Source organism: Brachyhypopomus gauderio, unplaced genomic scaffold (genome assembly GCF_052324685.1).
Source record: "Brachyhypopomus gauderio isolate BG-103 unplaced genomic scaffold, BGAUD_0.2 sc77, whole genome shotgun sequence".
Taxonomy (NCBI): domain Eukaryota; kingdom Metazoa; phylum Chordata; class Actinopteri; order Gymnotiformes; family Hypopomidae; genus Brachyhypopomus; species Brachyhypopomus gauderio.
Genome location: NW_027506898.1, coordinates 1022501 through 1045000, shown reverse-complemented (window position 1 = coordinate 1045000; position 22500 = coordinate 1022501). Strand labels below are relative to the sequence as shown.

The following is a 22500-nucleotide window of genomic DNA, read 5'->3' as shown; positions in this document are numbered from 1 at the left end:
GGTTCCACGTTTTCGCTCTTACCTAATGTGCTGGGAACTTGGACAGAGTACAACTGTTGGACTGTCAGGTCAGCCCTGTGGACTGTGTTGGGAAACTCCAAACCAAGAATCTGACAAATGCCCACTGGGAAAACACTTAAAATTACTCTTAATGTCTAAATGACCCTTAATGTCGAACGTTTTCACATTCAGGGCGTTCCTCTTACAGGCACAAGTTTAGGATTTCAGTGAACTCCTGAATGATTCCCACCCCACTCCCCCTCTGTTATTTGAACTTGGCCAACCTGTGATCCCCGTTTGCCCCCAGGGACTTTCTGTACCGTGGACATCTGCCTCTCGCGCCTGGAGGACATCGGCACGGTGGACGTGAAGCGGACGGTGCAGCGAATGCGCACACAGCGTGCCTTCAGCATCCAGACGTGGGACCAGTACTACTTCTGCTACCAGGCCGTGATCGAGCACGCCCAGCAGACGCGCCGCCTCCCGCCCGTCGACTGGTCCGACACCGAGCCTGAGACGGACAGCGAATGAGGTGGGAGGGAGGAGCTAACGGAGGAGAATTGTGCATCGTGCTCATTTGCGTCGTCCGCCTCCACACACTTGGCCATAGGTGAACTCCTGGCCTCCGAGCCGAGCGTGGGCGGAGCATGGGCGGAGCGTGGGCGGAGCGTGGGCGGAGCGTGCGTGGAGCGGACAGTGAAGGGAGAAGAGGCAGCAGGTGAGGATTCTGTCCTCTGCTGCTTTTCAAGAAAACACAGAGAAACGCTGATCTGGCTGCGGCCGGTGATTTATGGTTTGGTGTACGAGTTGTAGCATTTTTATCATTTATTATTATTTTTATTTTGTATTCTTTTTTTATTTTATTATATATTTTGACTTGCACATGTGGAATGACAAACTTGAAATATTACCCAGTTTACTTGTTTTCTTTCTCGATACTTGGATTGCTTCAAATATTCAGATCATAGTGTCACACGTTACACTCGTGAAAATTGTGTGAAAAACTTGAAAAAAAACAAATCACCATCACAAAAAGGTTGTGTTGAAGTGTTTTTGTTTTTTTAACCACCATCGTTCATACCTAAACTAACCTTCAAGCCAAAGGTACTGTGTTGAATGCTTGGATGTATGGGTCATGTATTGTGGCTTATGCCTTGTATATTCTTGTAAAGTACATTTATATATTGTGCATAACATTGGGGGGGCTTGTTTTAATATAATACTCTTGATGTTCTTCGAATACACACACACATATACATATATACACACACACACACACACATATATGGGAAGGAAGAGATTAAAATATCAGATGAAAGACTATGCTATATATTATACAATTGTTTGACTTCTGGTCCTGCATCCAGTCCTAACGGATGGTTGTTCATAAGTTGGCCTTAAATCCAGGGCTCATATTCACCAAGTGACCCAGAATAGGAGGGCTGACTTTTTTATTATTATATATGGATCTAGCTTTCTCTCTCTCGCTCTCTCTCCCTCGCTCGCTGTCTCTGCGAGAGTGACAGAGATGAAACTGAAGTACTGAACAGAAAAAAAGAGTTTGGTGTTTCTTCCGCTCTGTGAAGGCCTCTGGCCACTTGAACAGCCTCAACACCCTTAGTTAGTGAATAGCACTGATTGCTGCTTATATAAAACAAATGGGCTGTAATTTTCTATTGTTAGAACAAAGTATCTGGCTTAATCCACTTTGGAAACCAGTCCCTACTGTTCAGTGTGACCATATGGCAGTTTGATCCTGTTTCAGCACTCCTAATTCTTACCTAATTTGGGAATACTGGCCCTAAACTTTGAAACACTGCCTTGATCCTTTTAAAAACAAGCAGAAGTGCAAGCTGTCTGTGCCCTAACCATTTTACTCTTGTTCCTGCTCCTCTCCCTACACCACGGCCGCATCTCAGTCCAGAGTCCTGCGCCTCCCCTCCTCCCTCCGCAGAACCCAACTGGAGGCAGAGGCAGCTACCCCACTGACCTACCAGCCCCTCAGCCGTGATGGGTGTGGGCTTCAAGGTGCCCCGTGTGGAGCCCCGAGACCTCCGGGGCCTCAGTTTTTTGTGCCTTCACGCTTTCCGTAGCGCAGCGAGTCATTCAAAAGAGCAGAAGAACCGACCTTGCATAAACACAAGGATTATTTTTTTAATCTCAGGGGTATATTTGCCGTTGTCCTAGTGTCAAAACACTTTTTTTTCCCTTTTTATACACCTCTGGTAAATATAATTTCAAAACAAAGCATAGTGATCATCTTTTTGTGTCATATAGAGCAAACTGTATTATAGTCTGATTTTATTTATGTCTAGCAGTATTGATTTCTGAATGTTGGTACGAAACGAAAAAAAATATATATATGAAAAGACAAACTGTTGTAATTCGATAAGCTAACAAAATCAAAGAACACTGACTGAGGTGTTCCACACTGTTTCTGGGATGATGTTACTGGCTGTTACTGGCCTTTGTTTTGCTTTGGGAGATGTTCCTCAGATCAAAGACTGTGTTACCTACCGCATGCCTGAGCTCACCAAGCTTTTGTTTCTTAAAGGATTATCCAGGGCAAAGGTTAAAGAAACCAAGGCAAAGGTTAAAGAAATGCTTCACACGAAAATGCAAATACACCTTATATAATTGGTATCCTGGGTCGCTAGCACAAGGCTAAATAGATTAATGCATTCTGTTCAAATGTCTGAGGTAATGGCATTTTTGCTGATGTGCTTCTATAACTGCTGCAAAGTGATGTTGACTTAGTGGCAGCCATTTTTGATTTGATCATGAATCTAAGATTAAATGATACATCAGTTAAGTGACTGTACTGAATGGAAGTTGGGAGCTGGAAGCCAAATGGAAAGTCCAGCTACTCTGAAACTAGCTCTCAAAAAGGTTTCAAGGTTCACTCTTAATGCAGCAGTTTCCATGCCAATATTCTAGTGTTTTTCCCCCACTTGTCAATGATTTCAAATGATGGAGTAAAGGAAATGAAAGGAAATATTTGCAAAAGATTCTAGGATTTACACTTGTTTTCTTTCATCAGCTGGTAACTGTATGAACATTAAACTACAGAGTAAAGTCAGGATAGGGCTGTGTCTATACATGCCTGATTGTTCCATAAGTAATGAATGTCAGTGGGCAGAATAGATTGAATGAAAGGCAAGTGTGCAGGTGTGTTTGTGATATTTGTTTTGAGAGCAAAGATAATCCAGCTGTGTTTTCATTTAGTTTCATTGATTTGTGCCCAATATTTTTGTGATTGAGTACTGGCCTTTTGACCTGCCATCTGAATGAGTGTCATAGTAAACATGACTATTATGCTGATACCGTGTGTCTGTGTGCATCATGTGGCCAACAAAATACTGTGTGCCCACTGCATCTGAAATACCCAACTAACCTTTAAAAAACAGGATTGGTGAATACCAATGTGATGATCACTGAGCTTTATTGGGAAGTCTTCTGGATTCAGTCCAGTTTGTGACTTAACAGAAATACTCGTCCCATAATAACTCTGGGGAATCTGGGGGTATTTGAGCATTTGCATTTAAACAGGTGCACATTTAGCTTGGTAAGTCCTTTTGGTAAACAGATACTCTTATAAGATTTGTAAGCTTTGTAAATTATAGTGCTCAGTACCAGTGAAGCTGATTCCTTGTAATTCATTTTATATAAACCAATGCTAATTTGAGCATACTGCAGCTGTTTGGAAATCTAAATTTGTCTAAATGTACAATCAATTACAAAACCCTTTCATATGGAGTGACCGTGAACAAATAGCTAATGCAACATACAAAAGCATGCGTTGGTAATTGGGGATACAGCAAAAGTCACCTGACAATGGGAAAGTGTGCACTAATGTGTAGGTTCCTCTGGATGAATACTGTGAGATTGTGTCACTCTCGGATTGTGTAATCATTACGTTAAATGGGATGTTACTGCAGTGGCTAGATTTAGCTCTTATTTTATTTGGTCATTTTTGTGAGATGTGTATTTTTTTACAGGTCAATAAAACCAAGTAAGATGGATCTTGAAAGACTGAAAGTCCTTGGATTGTAGCTCTCCAGCATCTTCAGTGGTTGCTGGGTTGTCCTCTTTGAAGGGGTACCACAAATGTTCAGGTTGCTCCAAGTTTTACACATACATACGTTATTGTATTTTAATGCCCTTCAATTAGAAAGATTCAATTAGAACCTTTGAAGATCAAAAAACAGTTGAATACAATTTGATCACTAGAAAACTGGATGTACACTATATCAACAAAATTTTTTTTAACCCATCCAAATTATCGGAATCAGGTGTCCCAATCACTTCCATGGCCACAGGTGTATACAATTAAGCACCTAGGTATGCAGACTGTTTTTACAAACATTTCTGAAAGAATAGGTCACTCAGGAGCTCAGTGAATTCCAGTGTGGAACTATGATAGGATGCCACCTGTGCAACAAATCCAGTCGTGAAATTTCCTTGCTCCTAAGTATTCTGCAGCCAACTTTCTGCAGTCAATCACTACAGAACTTCATGTGTCCTTCAGATTAGCTCAAGAACAGTGCGCTGAAAGCTTCATGGAATGGGCTTCCATGGTCAAGCAGCTGCATCCAAACAATACATCACCAAGTGCAGTGGTATAAATCACATCACCACTGGACTCTAGCGCTTGTCCATCTAGCTTGTCCATCTAGCAATCTGATGGACGAGTCTGGGTTTGGTGGTTGCCAGGAGAATGATTGTCTAACTGCATTTTGCCAAGTGTAAAGTTTGGTGTAGAGGGCTTTTTGGTGTTTTGCAAGAGCTGGGCTTGGCTCCTTAGTGGCTCTGAATGGCTCTGAATGCTTCAGCATACCAAGACATTTTGGACAATTCTATGCTCCCAGCTGTGTGGGAACAGTTTGGAGATGGCCTCTTCCTCATCCAACATGACCAAGCAAAGACCATAAAGCCATGGATGGCAGAGTGTGGTGTGAGTGAACCTGACTGGCCTGCACAGAGTCCTGACCTTAACCCAATAGAACACCTTTGGGATGAATTAGAGTGGAGACTGAGAGCCAGGCCATCTCATCCAACATCAGTATGTGACCTCACAAATGTGCTACTGGAAGAATGGTCAAAAATCCTCATAAACACACTCCTAAACCTTGTAGACAGCCTTCCCAGAAGAGTTGAAGCTGTTCTAGCTGCAAAGAGTGGACCAACATCATATTGAACCCTATAGATTAGGAATGGGATGTCACTTAAACTCATATGTGAGTCAAGGAAGGTGAGCAAATAATATTAACAATATAGTGTGTGTTGCTGTTCTCAGGTGATTCCCTAACTGTTGGATTGTAGACAAGGTTGTAATAGATTTAAGTCGAAACAAACACACTCCAGATGCTCCACTCTGACATAACTATGGCCATCTTTACCAATGCTACATTTATGTTATATCATGAATTACAGAAGCAGCATTTGGGCAGGAATTTTTGTTTGCTTATTTGCAGATTGATGGCTAATGGAAGTCATATAATAGGATTACAATGGATTTGATCAAATCCTATATAAAAGATAAATTGATATTAATCATATTAATGATATCGTTTGCTAGTAATATGTCGTTTCTATAGAAACTGCACTCTGAAGTCAGTGTAAGATGTGAATGAACAGTCATCTGCTCTGAGCACTGGGCAGCCAGCCACTTCAGCTGGTCTTTAATATGGAACAGCCCATAATATCACAGCAGATCACCAGCTAGGGAATGACATGGAGCTCCTGTGGGCTCTAGTACGTGAGTAGGCAGGTCGCAGTGATGAGAATATTCCACCAAGACCAACACTTAGCACCATGCAGCACACAGTGTTTTCTTATACCGATTAATGCCTTTAATGGGTTTTTTTGTTGTGCTGATTAATACTTCTAATTGATTTTTCCTCAGAACAAGAAACAACACTACACACACCCCTTGTATTAGGACGATGAAAGGAAAAACAAACCCAGAGCAGTCAGGGAGGAGTTAAAGCTTGCATGTATTAAAGAGCAGCTGCAATCAATCCTGGGACCATTACATTACATGTAGTTAATTGTTCAAACATCCCTTTTCCTGTTCCTCATACAAATACAATAAACATTCATTATTTCACAGTACAGCATTCAAGAAATGTTCCTCGTTTATCATAGTACTGGTCCAAGTTTTCCATCAGCCTGAAGGCGTCTTCTTGGCAGCTGCAGGATCCTGTCCTGAATAGATCAGCCTCACAGGGACTTCCAACCTCTCACTGTAATCTGTCTGGCCAGCATTAATCCCTGTCTGAAGCCAACGTGAGACATCCTGATCTCTCAGGATATACAAATTACGACAAAGATCTGACATTAATTTTCAGGCTATTATCGTGTAGCCCTCTCCAGAGCTTCCACAGCATGTGCAGCAGGTAGCCTTCCGCTGCTAGACAGCACAGTGGGAGGAAGAGACCCTCAGCCTCCACCCCCGTACAGCCAGTGGGGAACCCAGAGGAGCCCGTGGAGGAAGCACCTTAACCTGAACCAGCCCTGTTCTGATGACATCTCAGAAGTACTAATGAGCTCGTCCCAACCTTTCACATCAAATGACATGCCCAGGTCCTTCTCCCAAGTGGCCTTTAAAGCAGATGCGGTCGTATCACCGCTTAGTGAATAAGTCAAGAATAGTAGCAGAGAGCCTCATGGCCAGATCCAAAAATATTCTAGATTGTTGAAAGACCATCTGTGCTTGGGGGTGGATTACATTCACAGTCATAGACACTTGTGAGAAGGGGCTTTAGATAACACCAGAACTGGGCGTTATCTACAATTAAGCACACTGTGTTAAATAACTTATATCAGTAGTTCTAAGTTTTGGTTCATTAATAACTAGACATTATGCACTCATTAATTAATAACTGTTATGCATGTTATTGTTTAAGAAATCTTAAATTTGTCTTTAGGACTGTTTATTAATGCATCCTTATCATAAAATATTGTAGTTATTTAATAATGCTCGGCATACCGTGGTAAAACTACTGATAATTATGAATATTAGAGACAGGCAAGCCAAAATGCAACACCAACATTGGATTTTGCCATTACTTTGTCCAGATGTTCCCAAACCAGACATCAATTACTGGACACACTTAGTATAATAGCCAAGACTTCATTATTTGGAAATACTGGTAGAGTCTGTGAAGACAGCACCCAAGAGTACCTGACAGTAATCAGTGTTTTGATGACCAGTTCTTTGTAGTGTCTTACGCTTTGACAAGAAATACTCAGATTGGAATCATAATTGATCAGTTAGTCTAATCTTTACCAGCTATAAATGTATTACACATTTCAAAAGTAAAAAATGATGTGCCCAGACATTTCTTCCCAGTTTATTTGTAACAAATAAAGAGCTTCATGAATACCCCAGTATTCTCACACAAGTCTGTCCTCACAACATAAGTAGGAAAATTAAAAAAAAGCATAAGATTACTTCTCTAAAATATTTACATTTACTACAAAATCAGAGGTAAATGATCATTGACAGGCCTTACCTGTGTTTACATTAACTGACAAGTAAAATTACAGAAACTCTCCCATTAACGTTTGACAGAGTGAAATTGGCAGTAAAATGCATATTTGGTCATATCACGTGTTCATAGTAGAACGTTGGCTGTGAAGGTAAATTTCTAGATAAAGCATCATAGTCTCACAAATAAGCTAAACTGTGTACTCACATTTCAGACACAACATGGAAACCTGAAAATAAAAGGCAGCTAATGTTGAATAAACATAACCAATTTCTCAAAGATTGGTAATGTAAAAAAAAAATGAAGAAACAAACTTGTTTGATGAAACACGGGGGGAAACACCACACCACTGTTGGTCTAAGTTCAAAGGTGAATGGTAGAGTTTTTGCAATTCAGAAATGTAGTTATTAGGAACATGTTTATTTCAACTGCTGAAGTACAGAGAAATGTAGCAGATGCAGAAGTAGAAAGATTAGAGGAGAACAATACTGCCATACATGTTACAGAGGATCAACACCATGTTTAAAATGAAGTCAACTGAACCTTTGGCTCCAGGTAAAACATTTTTTCATTTATTCCTTGAGATTCTTGGTATGTCCACTCTTCCAATTACTGTAGTCATGACGGAGGACTCGGAGCGAGAACATCTCGTCATATGTAAAACATTTAATCCTAACACTACAAGTGTATATTCGCTTTACACTTTGACACCAAAAGATACTCATTTTAGATCTCAACATGCACACACTGTGAGCAATACAGTGATTTTTTTCTCTCTCAGACGGCATAAGTAAGATTCCGTGCTGAAGAATTAATATGGGTTAGTGCATAGAACGAGAGTGCAGACACCTCCCTGTTCTCTAGTGTGGAAAACACCATGGCCACCGTCAAGAACAGAGACACAGAGCATTTTCACATATCTCCAGCTGCTCTGATATCTGGGCTGCTTTGCCTCCTAATCTGCAAATGAAAGGTCTTTGTAAAATGGGGTCACAGCAGATCTTTGTAATAGACTGCTGGACAATTGATTGGCAAAAAAGTAAAAAAACAAAACAAAACAAAACAGTAGCCTATTTAAAAAAGGTTGCATTTTGATTTTGAGATGAATGGTGAGGTCTAGTAATGACACTAGTTGAAAGAATCAATCATTTAGCCATTAGTTAATTATTGGTGTCAATTAAATGTTTCATTCTAATTGGAAACTATATAGGTTTTTGAGAAAATGAAAACCCTAAGAATTCCTCTTAAACTATTAAACAACTAATGTGAAAATGCCCATAAACTGAATGTGTCCAAAACAAAAGAATATCAAAGCACCTCACTGTGTAGTGTTCTGAAACAGAAGACTTACTAAGAAGCAAGAACAATGTCAATTTTAAAACAATGCCATAAAAATTAGTGTAAGAATACTAATTTGTTCATATTGCCTCTGAAACAGAAAAATAGAACATCCAATACAAGTCAGATTCAAAATTCATGAATTGGGTCTAAGATTTTCAACTTGGTAAAAATGTGCATGCGTATACATGTAGCAATGATTCCTAAACTTCGTCTGCTATCGTCTGGGTTGATCAATATGGCTTTGTAAAAAAAAAAATTACTAAAAACTACTATTGTTTTCAGTGGCTCATGGAAGAGTGTTTTAGAGTTTAAAGGAATGTTCTAAAATGTAAAATGCAGCTTAAAGTAAATGACAGTGAATCAAAACGAACAAAATATTTAAAACTACGATAAGGCACTACAACTGCTGAACGGCCATCTGTGTTGATGAACTGAACGTCACAATATGGGTTTTGAGGGGAATTTCAAAGGATAGTGTGCTCTGGTCATTTCAAGTGGAGCAAATCTCCACCCCCCCCCCCCCCCCCCCCCCCTAAAAAAACAAAAAAATCCCCAGCTGTTTCTCTGTCAATGTCACAATTTACTGCCTCACATTTGAAAGCGGAACACCCAAAACAAAACAACAAATAACACTGTGGATTAGTCTTGGTGCTTTAGTCATATTCGATATTGCACAAGTGTAAAAGCGCCAATGGTCCGCTCCGTCACGTGACTCGGTGTGTATCGTGTGAGGGGTGAAACATTGCTCCCCAAGATTTTGGTGATTATTTGTCTCTCTTCAGTCACGGTAGGAAGTGACTTTGTAATCACCATGTTTCAATCAGTGACATAAATAATTGCGGCAAATTTCATTTAAAAACACTTAACTAGTCAAAAAACATTGTGTAAAGTTTGACGAGTCTCCCAGGCACTTTGTCCACAGTGTCTATAGCAACTGTTTTGTTATTGTTTAACCAATCCAACTTATTTCTGAATTACTGTAAAAACATCAGATCCATCTGGGAGTCTTAGACGAATCAAATGTCATGCACAAGAATTTTCGTTGTATCTCCAGCATGTATTTGTGCTTTCCGAACAACTACCAGAGTGGCAAACTACAAGACTGGATTATATCTGAGTGCTAAATTGAGGTGAAATCAATTCGGTGCCACCTTAAAACTGAACAGGGGGACCCTCTAATCCCTCTAGCAATGAGTGTCATGGCATGCAGAACAGACAGTGTGAAGACAGTGACGCTGGGAGACGATGACTCAGCACAGGATGATGAGGGTAACGCGGCCAGGTTTTCCACAGAAAGCAGAAATCTTATGTTGCATAGTGATCAAAACTGCCCAGGTACTCCAGTGCTGCACGGTAGCAAAACTGGTACTGCTCCTATGGCACACACACACACACACACACACACACACACACACACACACACACACACACACACACACACACACACACACACACACACACACACTTGAGCCCAATAGACAAATACTTCAAATTCTTTAAACTCTTAATCTGTGTGTGTGTGTGTGCTTGCTTACTTCTGTTTGCACCATTGCTGGTCGCTGTGTTCGCAGCATTTTGACAGTTTGGAAGATGTCGACTACTCCCTCATAACGCATCCTCTCCAGTACTATACTCAAAGTAATAAACACACCTGTTCTCCCAACACCAGCGCTGTATCACACACACACACACACACACACACACACACACACACAACACACACACACACACACACACACACACACACACACACACACACACACACACACACACACACACACACACACATATGCATGTTAACAAAACATTCAGAAGAAAGAGATGTCATTTATTTAGTCATTAATACATTTCATTTGTATTAGTTTTTATATTGTATCTTTTCAAGAGCAGGTCCTCACCTGCAGTGCACTGTGATTGGCCCATCCTGACCAAACTGCTCTTTTGTTTTGTGCACTTGGCCAATGAAATCAATGAATCCTTCGCCAGACTTTGGCACACCCTGCTCTGGCCAATCAGTGAACTGGAACTGCCGTACCGTTCTCGACTGGCCGTCCTGTGACCAGAAGCACAGTATGAGAGAGAGAGAGAGTGTGTGTGTGTGTGTGTGTGTGGCCTGCTCACTGCAGCCTGTTCCAGGAAAACAGATCAGAACATGGTGAAACAGAGCCTGTGTGACTCACTGAGTGTGTGTAACATGTTTCCACAATGATGGCAAGACATCAGAATTCTGACATTTTCCTGCCACCCACACACCATTTCAAAAGATTTAACTTGGAAAAAGTGCAATAGTGGAAAACGTCTTAATTAGTTAAGTAATGTTAGGGTTATACTTAGTATTTTGAAGGGTTTTAACACATAGAGCACAAAAGAACCATACTAGATAATAATAATGTGTGTGTGTGTGTGTGTGTGTGTGTGTGTGAGAGAGAGAGAGAGAGATACAGCGATACAGTGGCATACCCTGGCATCAGTCACTTTAAACTCTCTCAGGATGTACTGTGGCATGTTGTATTCAGCCATGGGATCCACCACAAAGTACTGGTAGCGTGCTGAGCGCTCAGAAGGCCAGTACTGATGACACTTCTCCTGCAACGACACACAAACCCTTCAGTCCTTCACAGTCCTGGTGTGCACGAGGGACCAGGACCAACGTGAGCGCAGGTGACTGACCCGTCCCATCTCACGCAGCTTGGTGAGCATCACCACGATGGTGGAGTTGTGCTCCCACAGCATCCTCCAGTAGTCTTCCGCCGTCTCGGCCAGCGGACCCTGGGTGGCGATGTACGCCCTCTGCTGCCTGCAGGTGTGGAGCAGGGGCCCGGTGAGAGCCCTCACTCTAAAACTCACCCCAATCACAGTCTGCAGGGCTACAGTTATGCACTACACTGACTGGTTTGCCTCAGAAATATCCACATTTTTTGTAAATTTCAATACTCTGTTGATCTTTTGATGACTCGTTTTAAAAAATGTAATAAAATAACACTTATTAGTCGTAATAAGTAATAATTAATAAGTAATGTTTTTCAGTAGTCTAGTGGTTAGCATAAGAAGCGTGCTCTTGCCTGTAGCCATCTATAAAGCTTGCATTGATGTAGTCGGAGCCCTCCACGCCTCGGATGGGCTGCAGACACACTCGTGTGGTCTCGTAGGGCATGATGTTCACCAGTCGGTTCTTGAACTTGTTGCAGGGCAGGTTGGCGCTCACAAATCGTGAGTTGTGTGCCCGTGCGTTGGCTAACCTCTGAAAGCACCAAACGGGACAGAAGAAGCAGAGATAACACTCATGAAACCTAAACCAGATGTTCAGTGTCTCCTTTGACAAAAACAGAGCTTGAGTCTTATGTCCAGTGGGGGGTTGTGGGGGGACATTTATTGAGAAATGAAATGATCAAAATAATTTTTAAATCCCGGTTCACTGAAATTGGAGTTACATATGAAGGGGAGACAGTTGATTGTAGGCACATTCTCAGTAAAGATATCCCAAAAAAAAAAAAGCCCACTCACTTTGAACTCCTGCTCCATGCCGCTGACGTTGTCGGGCGGTTCGGCCTGCGCCAGCCTCTGGATGTAAGCGTAGAGACTGCGCGCGGGCACCTCGGTGTTGCCGCACGCGGCCGCCTCCAGCAGCGCGTCGTAGATGAAGACGTACTGCTCCTCCGTCTGCACCATGTAGTTGCGCTGGGAGCGCATTAGCGTGACGTGGCCGTACACGTCCACCGTCTTCTCCTGCCTCACCCGCTCCAGCATGGCGTCGATGGCAATGAAGCAACCCGTGCGTCCCACGCCCGCACTGACGGAGTGGGGGAGGGGCATGGATACGGGTGGGAGGAGAGAGTGAGGTAAGAGGGGGTGACAAACAGAGAGTGTGAGGTAGATAAAACGTAGATACCCTTTCTATCATATATCGAAGGTGTGTGGGTACCTGCAGTGGACGATGATGGGGCCGGCGTCCGGAGGGTTGCAGGCTTTGACCCGGCGGAGGAAGGCCAGGAAGGGGGTGGGGTGCTCGGGGACGCCGTGGTCTGGCCACGCCGTGTACTGGAACTGCCGAACCTCCCGCTTCTCGCCGCTGCCGTTCTGTGACGCAACCCGACGGTTGAGAGTGGGAGGAACCGTGGGAGAAAGTGTGAGCGTGTGAGGAGGAGAGGGAGTGGGAAGGTGATAATGCGAGAGACGGAAGATAAGAACACAGTGTGGAGCGATAGAGAGTGCTAATCAATATGCATGGATGTGTGTGTGGGTATAAATGTGAGAGATAGAGAGAGAGACAGACACAAAGATACAACGGATGTATGTGCGTTTACCTTAAAGAGGGCAAAGGTCCGGACGCAGTATGAGGCCAGCTCCACAGTGTCCAGCACGGACACCTGCATCAGGCCATACGTCTCCGAGCCTCTGCTGGGCCAGTACTGATCACACTTATTCTGTCCGGGAAAAGAGCCGCAGTCAGAGGTCAGTGCAGAGCGCTCTCATGCAGCAGCTCACAGCAGCTCTGTATTAAAATGCTTCAATGCTCTATATAGCAGCAAAATATGAATCATTGCAATAGTTCAACAGCAAATTCCGACTACACAAGGGTGAATACAGAAGGCTGAAAGCCAAAACAATGTGTCTTGTTGAAGTAGCAACTATTATCAGGCTTTTCACCATTTCTAAAAATACAACCATGTTGTCATTGTCAGGATGTATTTCTATAACCGTAAGCATGCAGTGACAACACGATTACAGATTAACATGGTTAAAATCAAACCGTAGCTGCACGGAGGTGTTGGGAAGGTAAGGTGGGGTGTGAGTGTGAGTGAGTGGTGACAGACAAACGTAAGAGAGGTGCCGATAGGCGGAGTGGCAGCACGCCAAAAGAGTGCACGAGTGATGGAGTGATAAAAAAAATGGAAGGAGGCGTCTTGCCTTGGAGAAGAAGAAGGAGGACATCTGTAGAACAACACACCAACATATCAAACTTCTCCTGAGTCAGATTACACTGGTCTGAATCAGGTCACGCTGGCCTGAGCCAGATTACACTGGCCCGAGTCAGATAATACTGGCCCGAGTCAGATTACACTGGCCTGAGTCAGATTACACTGGCCTGAGTCAGGTTACACTGGCCCGAGTCAGATTACACTGGCCTGAGTCAGATTACACTGGCCCGAGTCAGATTACACTGGCCTGAGTCAGGTTACACTGGCCTGAGTCAGGTTACACTGGCCTGAGTCAGGTTACACTGGACTGAATCAGATTACAGTGGACAGAGTCAAGTTACACTGGACTGAATCAGGTCACACTGGCTGGCTGGCTGACATATTGTCAACATTAAATGCGTTCAGTCATTAATGTTCTGTAATACATCAGTAAATGAGGAAGGTGTTGTGTGAATAGTGAATACTGGAAGTTTTAGAAGAAAATCAGACTCAAGGTTCAGGATTAGGTGTGTGTGTGTGTGTGTGTGTGTGTGTGTGTGTGTGTGTGTGTGTGTGTGTGTGTGTGTGTGTGTGTGTGTGTGTGTGTGTGTGTGTGTGTGTGTGTGTGTGCGCCATAGGAGCAGTACCAGTTTTGCTACCGTGCAGCACTGGAGCACCTGGGCAGTTTTGATCACTATGCAACATAAGATTTCTGCTTTCTGTGGAAGCATGTGTGTGTGTGTGTGTGTGTGTGTGTGTGTGTGTGTGTGTGTGTGTGTGTGTGTGTGTGTGTGTGTGTGTGTGTGTGTGTGTTTGTATACCAGCAACTCTGCATGCGGTAGTGGAAGGCCTGGCTGGTGTGGGTGTGTGTTCACTCTCACCCTGGCCTTCTCCTCTAGTTTGGTGATCATGATAATGTTGGCTGTGTGCTGCTCCCACACCATCTTCCAGAAGTCACTGATGGTCTCAGGCAGCGGGCCCTGCGTGGCGATGTACGCCCCCTGCCGCCGGTAGCCGTCGATGAAGTTGGCGTTGATGTAGTCGCTGCCCGGCTGACCTGAGCACAGGACGACACATGGAGAGATCAGAGAGGTGATTGACACTACGTAGCTAAAGATGTCACACTTACACATGCACTCATATACACACACACTCACACACGCACTACAAACACGCACTACAAAAAGAAATCAGACCAAAAAAAACCACTTGACTAAATAAACACTGATCTACATGGAACGACTGTGCAGGATGCAGGAGAGCAGGACATAAATACTGTATTTAGCAAAACAGGCTTTAAATTCAAGATTTTCCCTTGGCTATCAGCTGACGGTTATACACCCCCACACGGGCACACACGGCATCTCACCGTCACTGCTGGACAGTGGCACTCTGGTGTGGTCGTAGGCAATCACATTAGCGTAACGGTTCTTTGGCTTGTTTATCTCCAGGTTGGAGTGATCCCATGAGAACTGCTGCCCAGGGTCGATGGCCTTCAGTGGGAGGAACGTCAGAGAAACATCAGCCTCTGTTGTTATCACACACTTAATGTGTAATTATACTGACTGATGTAACCTTCACACAGTACTTGGTTAAAATTATAGTGCAATGGAACATAATATTTCTTTAATTATCGTACTGGGCAAAAAATCTTTACGTCACCCAAGAAAAATGTGTTGGATTTGTTTATATGGGCAGTGTTAACTGTAAACTGCTGAATGAAAAAGTGAATTTTTTTCACGTGTTTCCCACAGGTTCACGTCAGTGATGGTACCGGTGAGTGGACTGGGAGCCCAGACCCAGTCCAACTGCACCAGCCATATGTAGTTTGTCATGGCATTTGACCTCAGAGCCGCATGTGACCCTGACCTGCCTACCATGTGAAACGCTGGTACAGTATTTCCATACTGGGCTAACAGTAGCATAACTGTAGACAGCCAAAACTTGGAGCTCAAGGCAACGTTATCACAGTCATCCCACAGTGGTAGTGAGGTTGGGCCTCAGATTAATTATGGTTTTTTCATGTCAAAACGCACAATGCATCATTAACACGTATGTGACTTTACCTCATACTCTTGAGACAACCTCAGGTTTTCATTGGCTTTCATCCTCTCTACATAACTCGGTAGTTCAGAGATCGTGACTGGTGGATGGCTGGCCATACCTGCCAATCAGAAATGTGAGGTGAGAAAGAGGCGGTCCTTTCATCACAGACATACAGAGGTTACAGAGGCAGGTGTAATGCCAGTGAGGCCGGCTGACAGAGAGGTGGAAAACCTATGCACGAGAGAGAGAGAGAGAGAGAGAGAGAGAGAGAGAGAGAGAGAGAGAGAGAGAGAGAGAGAGAGAGAGAGAGAGAGAGAGAGAGAGAGAGAGAGATACAGAGAGAGATACAGAGAGAGATACAGAGAGAGAGATACAGAGAGAGAGACACACACACACACAGAAAGAGATATTGAGAAAGAAAAGAGAGATACAGAGAAAGAAAAAGATACAGAGAGAGATACAATGAAAGATAAAAGATACAGAGAGAGAAAGAGAAAGAGAGATAGAGAGAAAGAGAAAAAAAGAGAAAGAGATACAGAGAGAGAGAGACAAAGAGAGAGGGAGAGAGCTTGCAAGCAGTGGTTGGTTTTTCTAGATTTTATCAGATTATGGCTGTGGCTGTTATTACAAAAAAGGAGCTTTTCAACTCAATTTCATTATGACACATGACAGTTACGTGTGTGTGAGTGAGTGTGTGTGTGAGTTTGTGAGTAGAAGCAGATGAGTGTTTAGCATAGTTTAATCAGAATGGCTCAGAGCTGTTAGTTCAGAGAAAAGGTCAGAGGGCGCATGTACGAGCGAACAACCCAAACTGACTTGGTAACCGTCGATAACCAGATGAGCGCAAACCTACAAAGGAAAGAGCACAACTTTGACGTTACTCTGCAGTGTGTGCACATGTGTGTGTGTGTGTGTGTGTGTCCAGTGTGTCTGAGCTCCCGGACTATATCAAACGCATGCCGGTACAGGTCGCGTGTTAAGAGGGTGCACCCACAGTAACCGGGTGGCTTAGGCGCACGCGCGTGTGTGTGTGTGAGCTAGCGTGGGTACTGGCATGTGTGTGTGTGTGTTGGCTAGCGCGGGGACTGGCATGTGTGTGTGTGTGTGAGGGGACTGGCGTGTTTGTGTGTGTGTGTGTGTGTATGTGTGTGTGTGTGAGTGGGTACTGGCATGTGTGTGTGTGTGTGTGTGGCTAGCTCGGGGACTGGCAGTGTGTGTGTGTGTGTGAGGGGACTGGCGTGTTTGTGTGTGTGTGTGTGTGTATGTGTGTGTGTGTGAGGGGACTGGCGTGTGTGTGTGTGTGTGTGTGTGTGTGTGTGTGTGTGTGTGTGTGTGTGTGAGGGGACTGGCGTGTTTGTGTGTGTGTGTGTGTGTGTGTGTGTGTGTGTGTGTGTGTGTGTGTGAGGGGACTGGCATGTGTGTGTGTGTGTGAGGGGACTGGCGTGTTTGTGTGTGTGTGTGTGTGTGTGTGTGTGTGTGTGTGTGTGTGTGTGTGTGTGTGTGTGTGTGTGTGTGTGTGAGGGGACTGGCGTGTGTGTGTGTGTGTGTGTGTGTGTGTGTGTGTGTGTGTGTGTGAGGGGACTGGCGTGTTTGTGTGTGTGTGTGTGTGTGTGTGTGTGTGTGTGTGTGTGTGTGTGTGTGTGTGTGTGTGTGTGTGTGTGTGTGTGTGTGTGTGTGTGTGTGTGTGTGTGTGTGTGTGTGTGTGTGTGTGTGAGGGGACTGGCGTGTGTGTGTGTGTGTGTGTGTGTGTGTGTGTGTGTGAGGGGACTGGCGTGTTTGTGTGTGTGTGTGTGTGTGTGTGTGTGTGTGTGTGTGTGTGTGTGTGTGTGTGTGTGTGTGTGTGTGTGTGTGTGTGTGAGGGGACTGGCGTGTGTCACCGGCGGTGGGGAAGTTGATCCTGCGTAGCTCCACAGGGTCTGAGGGATGCTGGGAGCTCATGGCTTTGCTGTTGGGGAAGCTGCACTTCCTGCCCTCCAGGTCTGCACGCTTCCTGTGGCCACAGGGCCCAAGTTCAGCGTCAACACCTTCTGCATTTCAGCCGTTTCAATGAGTGTCCTGTGATATTTCACTACTCACTCACCTGTCTGGCTTGCTGGTTTGTGTCCATGTGAAAGGGAGATAAAAAAAAGAGAAATATCAAAATATTTTATAAATTTAAAAGCCATGAAGAGATTGAGGCATGAATCTTCTAACCTTCACAGCTACACTAAATTTCTGTCCAATCAGTTCACCTTATTGTCTCCTCTTTCCTCTGACATGTTGTTATAATCACCCTGTTCTTATATCCATCCTGTTTTACCTCTTAAAGAGGAGGATGAGGATGACGATGCTGATGATGAAGATGACAGCCAGCACTGGCCCCACCACCCAGAGAAGACCCTCCTCCTCATCCACAATTGGCTGCGGTTCCACGTCCGAGAATGCCACCGGGTCGGAGAACGGGCTGGTCGAGAACACGGTCTGCCAAGCAACAACGAATGAGACACAGACGCATTGAGTAGATGGTTGAGAGGGAGATAAAGGTGAGTGAGAGTTAGAGAGTGAGGGAGAGTGAGAGTGAGAGAGTGAGGAAAAGTGAGAGAGAGTGAGAGAGTGAGGGAGAGTGAGACACTCACATTCTGGCCCAGCTCCAAGATAGCCAGCACGAAGCACACGTACTCCTGTCCGTTGAGAAGCTGCTGGTTCAGGAATGTCCCGTACACACGTCCGTCCCCTAGTATAAACTCAGACGGAAGGTTCTGGAAGTGGGCGCTGATGTACGCCTTCGGGTCAGCTTGCCTCCGCAGACGCACCGATCGCCCCGTGCCGTTAATCTCTCTCAACAGCTGTGTAATGAAAGAAACACCGAACACTGAAACCCAACATTTCCAAACCTGTACACCGGAATGTTACCACTTTTGAAAATATCAGAAGTTGAATCTATAATTTATTGTATGTGATTTACTTCATCCAGATTCATTTCATCTGGTTCACTCCAAGGATTCTGGAAGTTTCCACCTCTCTGCCTCTTAAGCGGAACAACGACAATGTAGAAGCCCCTGCAACATGAGGCAGGAACACTGTCAGTGGTGCTAACAGTGGCAACACTAACCACTCCAGTCTACAACACAGCCACAAACATCACCTGCTAGTGAAGGGTGTGTCAATAACGGGGTGGGGGTGGTGGTGGTGGTGGTGGTGGAGGTGGAGGTGGAGGCTGACCTGACGTTGGCCTGTCCTTGCACCCCGGACAGCTGCAGTGTGGCTGTGCTCTGAGAGCTGGGCTTTTCCAGCAACTGGGGTTTGGTGGGCAGCAGGTCTGGAGCCGTCATGGCCTCTGCGTGGTGCTGCAGGCCTCCGGTGCCGTCCGCTTTGCTGGTCAGCAGGAAGGAGTAAAGTGACTGCGGCTTCAGCTTAGTGACCAGCTGCTGGCCGAGACGGCCGTCCACCTCCACGCTCTGGCCGTCGCCGTACGTGATCTGGAGGAGGAAGGATGCAGGAAAAATAAAACAGCGCACACACACCCACACCCACACCCCCACACACACACACACACACACACACACACACACACACACACACACACACACACACACAAACACACACACACACACACACACACACACACACACACACACACACACACACACACACACACACACACACACACACACACACACACACACACACACACACACATAACATAGTCAGAGAAGTTGCAGAATTACAGACATGGCAAGGCAAGGCAACTTTATTTATATAGCACCTTTCATACACACTGGCAATTCCCAGTGCTTTACATAAGAAAAGAAGAAGCTTATCTTGACCTGAGGTCTATCACCTTGGGGAGGTCAGAAAAAACAGAAATCGCTAAGCAATCACATGAATATTAACATATACCACAAGCACCCTCCACTCCAGTGAACACCTCCACTAAAATCCCCCCAACACACACACACACACACACACACACACACACACACACACACACACACACACACACACACACACACACACACACACACATACACACACACACACACACACACACACACACACACACACACACACTCACTCACACAGACATACTGTGCAGCTCTTACAATGAAAGTCTGGGCCTTGTTTTGGGGAGTTCGTGGTTCCCAGGCCAGCAGCACTGAACTCTTCATAGTGGCTTTCACGCGAAAGTTTACAGCAAACACTGTAAGACACCACAACAAAACACACAACACAAACACCTCAATTACACTTCCCACACCACCCGTACTCTCAGAACAGTCCAACTGGCAAACGGCGGTGGATAAAAACACGTTTAAAAGGGAAGAGGCAAGAAAGGCTGGAGAAAAAACCCTTCCGTGATTCGTCTGTATTCGCACTGTAAAATCAGAGTGACATCAACACTTACAGCATAACTGGATGCCAGTAAACAGCCCCTTTGAAACCAGTTTACATCACAAGCATTTAATAGTGGGGATTAAAAAGAAATCTGATTACAGTCTTTGATGGGTATTTGCATGCAGAGCAGCAAGAGGAGAACAACAATGAAGAGTTCATCACCTTAACTGCTCCACTGATTCTCATACTTTTACTAATAACATTTCTAATATTTCCTAACATAAGTGAACCGGTAGAATACAGGAGCCGAACAGCAGACATCCCATATTTTCAGCAGACATCATTTATGTAACAACACCTACGCTCAGCTGTGTCACCTTAGAACATGACCTTGCTGTACATCACTAGAAAACAAAAAGCAACTCAAAGCAGAATAGACAGAGACTTTAAGTGAACAAGAGACACGCAGACAGACTGACAGACAGATCAACAGACAGGCAGTTCTCTCTACAGAGAGAGAGACAGGTATGGGGAAGAAGGGGTAGGCTTGTTGTATGATTGTTTGTGTCCTACCTTCCTGGAGGGAAGTATTCTGTTCTAGTATGTAATGGGGAACTATAGATCCCAGGGCTTTCTTCGTTCATCACACAATCTGACCACATGCTCAGTATCCCCACTCAGGCCCGTCACAACCACGCTCGGTTCTGTCACCTCCATGTTCATGGCTTGGTCTTTCCCGTTACTGGAGGAGACCGCCCACCACACGTGGTAACAGGGCTGATATCTTCCTGCAGCTGGAGGAGGCGGAGCTTACGCTGCTGACTGGCAAGCCGGGCGCAAACCGATGCATTGTACGTCCCCCGGGGTCGTCGCCGGGGTCGTTGCTGGCATACCTGCGGCCGTCTGCGTGACCTCTGGGGTCGCTGCCGTGACCTCAGTAGGTGGCCCGTAACCCCAGGTGCCATGAGAAGCTGGGCTGAACAGGTAGGGGGCGCCGTCGATCAGAGGCGAGACGCTGTAGCTCCGCACCTGTCCAAACTGTACCTCTGTAGGAAGAGACTACTGATTGGCCGTTGGAAAGTCGGTAGCCCAGTACGTTTGGCCAGCAGGGGGCGCCTGCCAACTTTTGACTGCAATGCTGACTGACGTTAAGCTGACTGCCAACACCGGAGCATATGGGACTGTGGAGGAAACACAGGAATCTGTGAAACACTAAAACAAAATTTTTCAAATGAAATTTAAAAATAAAATAAAACTGAATGTAAAATTTGTGTGGAGTGTGAAAAATGAACGCAGCAACATAAACACACTAAGAAATAATGAGATGATCTAAGCATGAAGATGTAATCGCTATGATGTAATATTGATCTTGACATGAACACCGTCACTGAGGAATTACAGAATATCAAGGGTAGCTGGAGTACACTAAATGTTGCATACATGGTGGTTTTATTTTTTTGAATGTTGCTTTGCTACGAAGTCCAGATGCCTTATAGATGAATGGTGCCACTGTCATAGAGTACCTCACATTAGACAGAATCAGACCCTGAACACACACTCACTCATACATGCATGCATTCTGTCCCTTGCATGAAGAAATACTTAACAACAGTAGTAAATATTGTAAGGACCTTCAAGACTGTTCAAGATATTTTCATGACCATGATATGTGACTATTAAAAATAAATGATCAGACATATTATGAGCAAATGGCAGGATAATGAAAAATTTTCCAGTGAATGTACTCACGCATCAAGCTGAATCGTTAGGCCACTCCTGAAATTGGGAAGAAGGTTGAAGAGTGAACACAGCTATTGTTTCATATTTCACGTTCATAAAGAGCTAGAGGTCAAAGATTTTTTTTGTAAATAATTGCGTATGTAGCCTATGGTGTGTGTGGGTGTCTGTGAGTGTGTGTGTGTGTGTGTGTGTGTGTCTGTGAGTGTGTGTGTGTGTGTGTGTGTGTGTGTCTGTGAGTGTGTGTGTGTGTTTGTGTGTGTGTGTGTGTGTGTGTCTGTGAGTGTGTGTGTGCTTTTGTACCTGAGAATCTCTCAGCGGGTGTTATTTGATACTCGAAGACCATGTTCTTTCCCCCGATGCAAATCTCACGCATGTCACCTGGTAACCCTGGATCTTTCCGTGCTGTCGCTCAGCAACGGGAGGTTTCCATGACACTCGAACGACGGTGAAGTTCAGGACCACTACATCAACACTCCACGATGGCGCACAGGGCACTGCATGGGGCCGTGTGGCATACAGGAAATGAGATCACATTACACGTCTCCTTCCAGGAAATGAGGTCACATCACACATCTCCTTCCAGGGAGAGCGCTGAGGAACGTTGAGGAATCAGAAATGTTAAAGTCCAACAAATGTCCTTTCTCCAAAATAGAAAAACCATGCTGAGA

At 44.6% G+C, this 22500-nt stretch overlaps 2 protein-coding genes across 14 annotated transcripts in view; one reads left to right on the top strand and one right to left on the bottom strand.

The window, feature by feature from the left end:
- The window catches only part of ptpn9b (protein tyrosine phosphatase non-receptor type 9b), a 14428-nt gene extending 11107 nt beyond the window's left edge, over positions 1 to 3321 (top strand). For 2 of the 3 annotated variants that reach the window (XM_076990696.1, XM_076990695.1), the window contains one exon: positions 308 to 3321. In XM_076990696.1, the coding sequence (XP_076846811.1) occupies positions 308 to 531 (224 nt within the window). In that variant the 3' untranslated portion in view covers positions 532 to 3321. The remainder of the gene's footprint in view (positions 1 to 307) is intronic. The other variant, XR_013125233.1, reaches the window with a different exon arrangement.
- Positions 3322 to 7339: 4018 nt separating this feature from the next.
- ptprdb (protein tyrosine phosphatase receptor type Db) overlaps positions 7340 to 22500 on the bottom strand; it is a 64649-nt gene continuing 49488 nt past the window's right edge. For 4 of the 11 annotated variants that reach the window (XM_076990654.1, XM_076990660.1, XM_076990657.1 and 1 more), the window contains 21 exons: positions 19861 to 19958; positions 18980 to 19236; positions 18723 to 18816; positions 18394 to 18603; positions 18078 to 18238; positions 17859 to 17870; positions 17656 to 17768; positions 16595 to 16627; positions 15799 to 15896; positions 15102 to 15225; positions 14614 to 14789; positions 13743 to 13766; positions 13139 to 13258; positions 12757 to 12911; positions 12339 to 12624; positions 11903 to 12075; positions 11505 to 11637; positions 11295 to 11420; positions 10733 to 10887; positions 10370 to 10505; positions 7340 to 10208 (listed from right to left, as the gene is read on the bottom strand). In XM_076990654.1, coding sequence (XP_076846769.1) covers positions 10140 to 10208; positions 10370 to 10505; positions 10733 to 10887; positions 11295 to 11420; positions 11505 to 11637; positions 11903 to 12075; positions 12339 to 12624; positions 12757 to 12911; positions 13139 to 13258; positions 13743 to 13766; positions 14614 to 14789; positions 15102 to 15225; positions 15799 to 15896; positions 16595 to 16627; positions 17656 to 17768; positions 17859 to 17870; positions 18078 to 18238; positions 18394 to 18603; positions 18723 to 18816; positions 18980 to 19236; positions 19861 to 19958 — 2753 coding nt within the window. In that variant the 3' untranslated portion in view covers positions 7340 to 10139. The remainder of the gene's footprint in view (positions 10209 to 10369; positions 10506 to 10732; positions 10888 to 11294; positions 11421 to 11504; positions 11638 to 11902; positions 12076 to 12338; positions 12625 to 12756; positions 12912 to 13138; positions 13259 to 13742; positions 13767 to 14613; positions 14790 to 15101; positions 15226 to 15798; positions 15897 to 16594; positions 16628 to 17655; positions 17769 to 17858; positions 17871 to 18077; positions 18239 to 18393; positions 18604 to 18722; positions 18817 to 18979; positions 19237 to 19860; positions 19959 to 22500) is intronic. The other 7 variants (XM_076990658.1, XM_076990662.1, XM_076990665.1 and 4 more) reach the window with 3 other exon arrangements.